This window comes from Zingiber officinale, chromosome 4B (genome assembly GCF_018446385.1).
Source record: "Zingiber officinale cultivar Zhangliang chromosome 4B, Zo_v1.1, whole genome shotgun sequence".
In the NCBI taxonomy this organism is placed as follows: Eukaryota; Viridiplantae; Streptophyta; class Magnoliopsida; order Zingiberales; family Zingiberaceae; genus Zingiber; species Zingiber officinale.
In genome coordinates this window covers 108,366,226-108,375,323 of record NC_055993.1, presented here as the reverse complement: position 1 = coordinate 108,375,323, position 9,098 = coordinate 108,366,226, and the positions used below count along the sequence as shown (strand labels likewise).

The 9,098-nt window shown below is 42.1% G+C and overlaps 2 protein-coding genes across 3 annotated transcripts; one reads left to right on the top strand and one right to left on the bottom strand.

The window, feature by feature from the left end:
• The first annotated feature begins 3,592 nt into the window (after positions 1–3,592).
• Positions 3,593–4,858, top strand: LOC121975992 (probable strigolactone esterase DAD2). The gene is made up of 2 exons (XM_042527957.1): positions 3,593–4,199; positions 4,288–4,858. Exons 1-2 carry the CDS (start codon positions 3,787–3,789, stop codon positions 4,724–4,726), a joined length of 852 nt encoding a protein of 283 aa, XP_042383891.1. The 5' UTR covers positions 3,593–3,786; the 3' UTR covers positions 4,727–4,858.
• Positions 4,859–7,486: 2,628 nt separating this feature from the next.
• On the bottom strand, positions 7,487–9,063 carry LOC121975989 (U-box domain-containing protein 4-like). 2 transcript variants are annotated; one of them, XM_042527953.1, is made up of 2 exons: positions 8,001–9,063; positions 7,487–7,885 (listed from the first exon to the last, which is right to left on the bottom strand). In XM_042527953.1, the coding sequence occupies exons 1-2, from the start codon at positions 9,061–9,063 to the stop codon at positions 7,707–7,709; spliced, it is 1,242 nt and encodes a 413-aa protein (XP_042383887.1). In that variant the 3' UTR covers positions 7,487–7,706. The 2 variants fall into 2 exon arrangements, with proteins under 2 accessions (XP_042383887.1, XP_042383888.1); XM_042527954.1 differs by having other exon boundaries at positions 7,688–7,885; positions 8,053–9,063.
• Between the last annotated feature and the right edge of the window lie 35 nt (positions 9,064–9,098).

Here is a 9,098-nt window from a genome sequence, read left to right as displayed (position 1 = left end):
AAATATCAAAGTGGGTCATCCTTTTAATTACATCCAAAATAAAAAATCTGACAATACATTTTGGATTTAACTAATACAAATTGTATTTGTGATTCAAATTTAGAATCATGTTGAATTTTATCTCTATATTTTGATGGACTTACATGTTATTTATAATACAAGAATCTATGCTAGCAAGTAACAAATTCATTAAGTGATCTAATTAATGATTACCATAGGATTATGTTATTAGATGTGAGTTGACACATAAAATATGTTAATCCATTTTGTTATTATCTATAAATCGATAATAAATAGGATCAATTGTTATATATAGGATGTGGATCTCATATGAAGTGCTACCAATTAGTGAAGTGAGTGGTGTCGTTGCTCAAATCCCTATGAAATTCATGCCTATTGCTTCTTCATAAATAATGGATTATGTGGAGCGCTGATCCTCTGATCCGTAAATGTAAGAGTGAAACCATAAATCAAAGGATGAGCCAGAGTGATGGCCCCCATACAGTTTACATGTGGAGCCATCACTCTCCACCAATGGTGGAGAGTGACTCATCCTTTGGTTCGCATTTTACGGATCAGAGAATCTGAGCTAGATTTTGTGGCTGACATAAAGAAATGACAATTCCGCTGTGTTAAAGTATTCAAGTGTATCATATTTATATTATGTAATTTAATTTCCATTATAATTTCGATGTTATTAAATCTGTACATATTTTTTAAGATAAAAATTAAAAAGAACATTCTTTTCGATCAAATCACCACAAAGGTATTTCATTTTGATTTTTTTTTTATTAAAAGAGCACCCTGCGCCACTATCAACTCATGTATAATTATCCAACTACTCTTTAGTATTATTCAGTGCTGTTCTTCTCAGTATTATTCATTATTTAAACTTTAAACTGGTTAGACATGCTTAAGCAACTACAAAATCGTAGTTAATGTTGAATATAAGTGAATGGAGAAGAGGTGAAAGAGGAAAGAGACTCCATTGCACATGAGACTTTAGTCCCACATTGGGAGTTTCATGGCATGATGGTTGGTTTATATTGATTCACATGCATTGAGGATGTGAACAAATGTATGGGGGAAAAGCCCTCTCTCACGCGTGGGTGCGTAGGTGGGTGCAAATCCAGAACTCGGATTGTATTGAAGCATGTTGACTCAAATTTAGAATCATGTTGAATTTTATCTCGATATTTGATGGACTTACATGTTATTGTGGTGGGATTACCTCATATGATGTGAGTGTGGTGTAGCGCGGATCCTCTGGTCCGGACCAAAGGACAAGCCACTCCACGAGGGTATTTCATTCTAATTTTTTTATTAAAAGGGCACCCACACGACTATTTAGTTATGTATAATTATCCAACTACTCTTCAATATTATTCAGTGTTGTTCTTATTATTATCTACCGTTTGAACTTTAAACTGGTTAGACATGTTTAAGCAACTACAAAATCGTAGTTAATATACATGTTGAAGCAGCTAAAGTTTTGTAGTTATTACAACATGAATGTTAAGTAAGCAAGTTGAATCCACGTTATAGCAACTATTGTTTAGTACTTGTTATAAGAGTTATTGTAACTATGATTTCGTAACTGCTACAACATGATTAGTAGATAAATAGGATTAAATCCATATTATACCGCTACAAAATTATAAATGCTATATCGTGAATATTTTGAATATATTTAAGTATGCATTGTAATAGTTATGAAATCGTAATTGTTAAAATGTGCCTAATCGACATAGGATTTAGATGGAAAATAATAATATAAGCAGTGATCCTATCCAAAAGCTACGAAGATGGCTAACTGGAAACTTGGCTCTACCGTTGACCAAACAAAGACTTCAAGCTGTCCTACGTGTCACAAAAAGCGTTAGTTGCCGATCAAGGAAGAGGTCTTCGGTGTTGACCCTCTGACGCTCAAGTTAGTGATGGATTTTGATCGGTTTTGAGAAAAGAATAGTGAAAAAGACTGTAGCAATGAGCGTGTAAAATTATGTAGCGTCGCATGCCTCCATTTATGGATAAAGACCCTTTTTATAATGCCACTTGTTGAAAATTGACAACAATTCGGATTGTATGAGATGAAATATCGCTCTTAAAAACTCACTCTTGTATTCATAAGATATATTACAAGGAGAGTATTACAAAGAGGAATAAAAACTTCTCTCATAAAAAGGGAAGATTGCCCCTTTTGTTTGAGAATAATAAATGCGGAGAAGAAGAATCTTTGAAAGCTTTTTATAGAAAATAGAAAATAAAATTACTTAATTCTTAAAGATGCAACTCCCATTTTATAGGAGATGAAATTATTATTTAGCGTGTCAATCAGCCAAATATTAATTGTATTATAGTCAAAATAATGACAAGTATATCAATTAATTAATGGTTGATGTGGCAATCAATTAATGACCGATAAACTAGCCAAAAAGACTTATTTTACAATTAAATAATGGTTGGGTGGCTGACCAAATAATAATTTGGATAACAGTGCATTTACAACTGTATTAATCTTCCTTATTTTCAATATCATCGTTGTGTTTATGCACGAATTATGAAGGTATATCAAACAATTAATGGTTGATGTGACAAACAATTAATGACTGATAAACTAGCCAAAAAGGCTTATTTTATAATTAAATAATGGTTGGGTGACTGACCAAATAATAATTTGAATAATAATGCATTTACAACTATATTATCTTCCTTATTTTCAATATCATTGTTGTGTTTATGCACGAATTATGAAGTACTTGCCCCCAGGGCGTAGCATAGACGGTGTGCACATGATATCATGGGCAATTAGGTTCTAATTTAATGTACTGTATTTAAGAGGAATTATACTGATTTTTGAATTTTTTTATACCTAAAAATATCATGGGCAATTAGGTAAATATGTTTGATTAGGGATGGAAATATAGTATATTTTTTATTCAATTGAGTACCATTTAAAGAAAATCTAATATATTTTCCATCCAAATGAAAAAAGAATCGTACTCAATTTGATAGAAAATATACTAGATTTTAATTTAATGTACTGAATTTAAGAAAAATTATACTGATTTTTAAATTTTTTATATCTAAAAAAATATCATGAATAATTAGATAAATATATTTAATTAGGAAATTGAAACAAAGATTATTTTATGAATAGGAACGACATGTAAAAATTTATTTATTGAGACTGTATACAAATTTTCTCTTAATTTTAACCCCACGTCAGTCAGCCTGATAGACTTTGACCGATTTTAAATGATTCATCTTAAACACCGTATCAAACGGAATATCGGACGATTGTTGAATAATTGTATCAGATTGAATAATGAGAAATTAGGGAAAAAAAAACAACGAATGGCTGTTTTTATTTTTGAGGCTGTGTGTGTGTGTTATAGAATTAATGTTTAGAAAAAACTTGGGCAAAGATGGCGGTCAAAAGGAAGACGTACGTAGATGGGAAGAAAAACAAGGTGGTGCGTGAAAAGGACAGGGATAAAGAGAAGGGTATCAGCTATATGGATAAGCAATGGCCCCCCTTCCATGAATAAAACAGTCTCAGTACAATCAATGTCCTGTAGCCGGAGAAAAAGCAGCATAAACAAGGGGAATCGCCATCGCCCTCTCTGTCGACCTCTCCTTCTTCGCCACATTTTCACATTTTAATTTTCGATCGAAGCACATGGCAATCTATATATAATAGTCGTGTATGTGTTTGTGTGGCGCACAGAGAGAGCGAGCGGGGGAGGAGGAGGAGGAGGAGGAAGGGCGGAGCAGGTGGCGGAGATGGTCGGCAACAGCAATGGTAGAACAGGGGTCTACGGACGCGGAGGCGCCAAGCTGCTGGAGATGCTGAACGTGAGAATGGTGGGTGCTGGGGAGAGGGTGGTGGTGCTGTCGCATGGCTTCGGCACGGACCAGTCCGCGTGGAGTCGCGTGCTGCCCTACTTCCTCCGCGACTACCGCATCGTCCTCTACGACCTCGTCTGCGCCGGCAGCGTCAACCCCGACCACTTCGAGTTCACCCGCTACACCACCCTCGACGCCTACGTCGACGACCTGCTGACCATCCTCGACGCCCTCGGCGTCGATCGCTGCTTCTTCGTCGGCCACTCCTTCTCCACCATGATCGGCATCCTCGCCGCCATCCGCCGCCCGGAGCTCTTCGTCAAGCTCATCCTCATCGGCGCCTCCCCCAGGTCCGGTCGCTCGCTGCTTTCCTTTCTCTTATCTATTAGAAACCCCGACCGAGGCGCTGAAACCTCCAAATTGGGGCCGGGCGGTTAGGTTCCTGAACGACGACAAGTACCACGGAGGCTTCGAGCCGGAGGAATTCGACGAGGTGTTCGCGGCGATGGAGGCGAACTACGAGGCGTGGGTGCAGGGGTTCGCGCCGCTGGCGGTGGGCGCCGACGTGCCGGCGGCGGTCCGGGAGTTCAGCCGGACTCTGTTCAACATGCGCCCGGACATCTCCCTGTTCGTGTCGCGGATGGTGTTCAACAGCGACCTCCGCGGGGTGCTGGGCCTCGTCACGGCCCCCTGCGTCATCATCCAGACCACCAAGGACGTCTCCGTCCCCCTCTCCGTCGCCTTCTACCTCAAGGACCACCTCGGCGGCCGAACCACCGTGGAGCTGCTCCCCGTCGAGGGCCACCTCCCTCACCTCAGCGCCCCCGCCGCCCTCGTCCACGTCCTCCGCCGATCCCTCGCCGCATGTGGAGATTAAAGATTCTCTGTTTTTTTTTTCTTTGTTGCTGGTGTTGTTGTTTTTCCTGCTCGATTGCAGAAGAAGGTGGAGAATAAAGTCGAATGCTGGTCATTTTCTGTTGAATTACATCAATCCACAAGATGAAATCCACGTTCGATATCGTGTTGCTGTCACGCACGGCGACTGGGACTCCCCCTCCCCTCTCGTTTCTTCTGCTTCATGCATTTTCTTTAAAGAAAAAAAGAAATTAAACAAATTTAGTATTAAATTGGCAAAAAAAAGGAAAGTGAGGTGTGATGCACGATGAGTCGGCTGTGATGTTGACAGACTGGACTGATCGCCCCAGCACCAACCACAAAGTGGGAAAAGAAGTAACGGCTCCTATTAAGTCGCCACCTCACCGCCGTCGTATGGATAAGGATCAAAACGGTAGGCGTCAAAGTCCAATTTGAGGTTTGGGGTTTGAAAGATTTGAGGTTTGGGGTTAGGTGTTAGGGTTTGATGGGTGGAAGTGTTCTTTCGGTTTGACATATGCGCTTATTTAGCAGTTTATTCGCTTTTCTCATATGTTCCATTTTTAAAATATGCTCTGGTTGAAAAAATTTTTAAGAAAGAAATCAATCTAACTCAAAACGTTAAAAATACTCGGGCGGAGAATCTCTTATATTTAAGTATATTTTCTGAAACAAAGGAGTGAAATTTAATCCTCTCCTCTCACCTCCACTCCTTTTAACAAGACATAATTTTGATGTTGAATTGTAGTCGAATGATATTGGCTAAACTATGAGCTATAATTATTAGTCTCATCTAAAAATTATGACTCGGACAAATCAATTATGTGTTCTCGATGGATCACACATTGCTAATTTGAGTCGTCTAACAATACCAAAAAGAAAACCAATTATGTGTTCCAATACACAAAAAACCATTTATGTGTTCTCGATGGGTCATGCATTGCTTATGTGAGTCGACTGACAATACGAATAATATTTGTAACAGTAACAAAAGTCAAATTTAAGTGGTATCTTTTCTTCTTCTCGATACTCTTGTAATAATCTGGGATTATCGATGATGGATGGGTCGGATTGAACCCGTAATGGAAGAAGAGAAACATAACATGTTTGACAAACTAGCTCGGAATTAGGAGGTGCTCGGGAATCGAGTTCGGAGCGGTATAATGCTCGGCCGTAGAGTCTAATGCTTGAGAAGTGGATTCGGAGCCAAATAGTGTTCGGCCTTAGAGTGTAGTGCTTGAGAAGCGGGTTTGGAGTCAATTAGTGCTTGGGAATTGGGCTCTGGAGCTGAATGATGATCAGCATAAGAGACTAATGCTTGGGATAGAAGGGTGAAGGAAGCCATGGACAATAAATAAAATCAACGACGAACGTTAACCGTTACAGAAAAAGAAGGTTTTTGGGGGTGGGGGCCGTTTAGCAACGGAAAGGTAATAATGGTGATACCATTGCAGAAGAAAAATATTAATAATAGGCATGAGCTCTAAAAAATGATAATTAAGGGTAAGCTATGTTAATTTCCAACTATTCATGTTCTTCATTTACTAAAAACTATATTCCCTTCCTTGAAGTCTAACTTAAACATATGAGAAGTCACAATGGGATAAGATCAGCGCCCTCTGATCAATGCCCTGTTTATTGTGAATTGCGGATGAGGAAAATAATGGATTGAACAAGAATCGAGATATTTTCCCTTGTTTACATGTATATAAAAAAAAAACCAAGGACGGATGGATTTCAAATCCATAACTAATTGTTTTTATCACTATTTTTCACATCAAAATCGGGTGAAAGCATGCAATCTCAAAAATCTCGCACTCCGCCCGCGACACCAAGCAATTTTCACTATTTTGGAGTTGACTCGATTGTCACTGCGTCCTCTTCTGCTTCACTCCTATCCCTCTCCTTCTCTCCTCCCCATCGCCAGCAACCACAATAGGAGCGGAGGTCTGGCCTCGTGACCTCGTCGTGAGGTCGCAGGCGAGGTCTGAACTCACTGCAAGGTTGCAAGTGAGGTTGCCGGCGAGGCACCTGTGAGCCACGATCTCGCCACTTGGCTTTCCTTTCCCTTCTCATTTACTTTTTATCCTATCTTTCCATTCCATTCCCCCTTCGCAATGGATATATTTCCACGATGAACAAAGCCTAAGTGTTACCCTTCAACGAATTCAGAGACGTCTAGGAGCATCAGTCCGAAGAGTGTCCAAACTCCACCATATCAATACTTAAAAGAATTTAGTTCAGATACTTCGTCTCCATTTTTCTCTGTCCTCGTGTCTCATTGTCGATCAGACGGATCAAATTAAATCTCAAGGCATCATGATATTTTTAAAATATGTACAATATCCTCGTGATGTGCAAAGCATCTTTGAGATTTAATCTGATCTGTCTGATCGACAATGAGACACGGGGACAGAAAAAAATAAGGACAAAGAATCTGAATTGAAAAAAATTTAATTGTAATCGCTCCACATCGGTCATCAAAGGAAAAAAAATTACTTGTGACAACAAAAGCTTTGGACAAGAATATATCAACCTAATTGTCATTGTCCATCAAGTGAATGTAATAGGATCTAGAAACTTTAAAGACAATCTAATTGGAGTCCTCAACTCCTATGACTATTACAATGAATCTCTAAAGCAATTTGGAGAGTGACTAAGCATGACCTATCCCTCATTTTTAATGGCCGTTGGAAATTCAAATATATATAATAAAATTAAAAACCTCAAAGTCCAAGTGTTTTCTAAATTGCTGGCGAAACACTAAAAAATAAAAATTCTCAATAATATGGTTAAAGCTGAAAACTTTTTCTAAACCACTTGCCAATGCAAACCATAATCAACTCTCCACCTACAATTTTTTACTTGATTGATTTTCCTTCATGGCACCACTTCCCATCAAATATGCATCGCTCAAGTCATCCGCAATCCAAAACCTAACCAAACAAACCGGCAATCCCACTTTTTCTCTTCTGGAATTATTTTTAATATTTCCAGAAAAAGAAAAAGAAAAGTAGGAAAAAAGATGGGTTTTCCTCCGTCGCCGCTACAGCCACATATTTACAACCCTTGCTCCACTCCCAGCCATTTCGCCACGTGTCAACTAACGGTGTGAGTCGCTGCCCGCCCTCGATTGCCTCAGTAACTCGATCAACGCCTCGGCCTGATTTTTTTTTTTTCAAAAGAAAAAAAATAATTGAATTAAATTTGTTTTAGAATATAATTATAATGATGAAGCAAAAAAAAAATATATATGTGAATTTGAATGAAGGGCTGACGTCGGCAACGCTGCCGTCGGAGGGGAGTGGGAGCCGCAGTAGGTGAGGTTACCTTCTCCTTCGCCTTCTTGGTACCCAACTGGGAGAGGGCGACGAGAGGCGGGATGGCTCCCTCGTTGACGGCCATCTTCCGGTGGATGGCGCTCTCCTTGCAGATCTCTAGGAGGGATAGGACGGAGATCTCCTTCTGCCGCGAGGTACCAGTCTCCACCATTTCTACCAGCACCGGCACGCCGTACTCCTCCACCGCCGCCGCCCGGCCCTCCGGTATCTCCACCACGGCGTGCAGCACGTACGCGGCCTTGTCCACCATGTTCGACCCTGGGTCGGCCATCAGGTCCAGCAGCGGCCTCAGGATCCCGGCCTCGACGGCCCGGAGCTTGTTCTCGCGGGAGGCTAGAAGAGCGAATAAGGCGGTGGCGGCGTCCTTCTTCGCGCGGGGGCCGCCGGACTCCAACAGAGAGACGAGGGGCGGGATAGCGCCGGAGCGTCCGATGGCGACGCGGAGCTCGTCGAGCTGCGCTAGGCGAAGGAGGGCGCACGCGGCGTTCTCTCGGGCGGTGGGGGTGCCGGTGCAGAGGGCGCGGACGAGGGGGCGGATAGCGCCCGCCGCCGCAATCGGGGTCTTGTTCTCCTCGCAGAGCGATAGGTTGAAGATCGCAGTGACGCCGTGTTCCTGGAGCAGGGGATCCGGGTGGGAGAGCAGCGCGACAAGCGGCCCGACGGCGCCGGCGGCGGCGATGCGCAGCCGGTTCTCCGGACTGTGCTTGGCGAGAAGGCGAAGCTCCATGGCGGCAAGGCGCTGCGACTCAACAGGGACGGAGGGGGACTCGAGGTCGGAGACGAGGCTGCGGACCACCTCCTCGGAGTAGTCTGCTGCGCAGGCGAATAGAATCCTCTGAAGTCCGCTGGAGGAGGCAGTAGAAGAGGAGGTAGGTGATCCGGAGTAAGGGATCTCGCCGGAGCAGTCGCTGTTGCAGTCACTGAAGGCGCCGGAGGACTCTCCTCCATCGCTATAACTCTGCCCCATTAACCGGAAGCTCGAGGGAATCTCCATCTGCATCTCGAACGCCGTCGATTCAATTCAACTCATTTCGA

What these genes read in the sequence shown, in the direction of transcription:
- LOC121975992 (XM_042527957.1), top strand. Translation starts at nt 3,787, where the DNA reads ATGGTCGGCAACAGCAATGGTAGAACAGGGGTCTACGGACGCGGAGGC. An exon ending in CTCATCGGCGCCTCCCCCAG is followed by an intron (nt 4,200 to 4,287) that starts GTCCGGTCGCTC and finishes CCGGGCGGTTAG; the next exon opens with GTTCCTGAACGACGACAAGT.
- LOC121975989 (XM_042527953.1), bottom strand. Translation starts at nt 9,063, where the DNA reads ATGCAGATGGAGATTCCCTCGAGCTTCCGGTTAATGGGGCAGAGTTAT. An exon ending in CCGACGGCAGCGTTGCCGAC is followed by an intron (nt 7,886 to 8,000) that starts GTCAGCCCTTCA and finishes AAAAAAAATCAG; the next exon opens with GCCGAGGCGTTGATCGAGTT.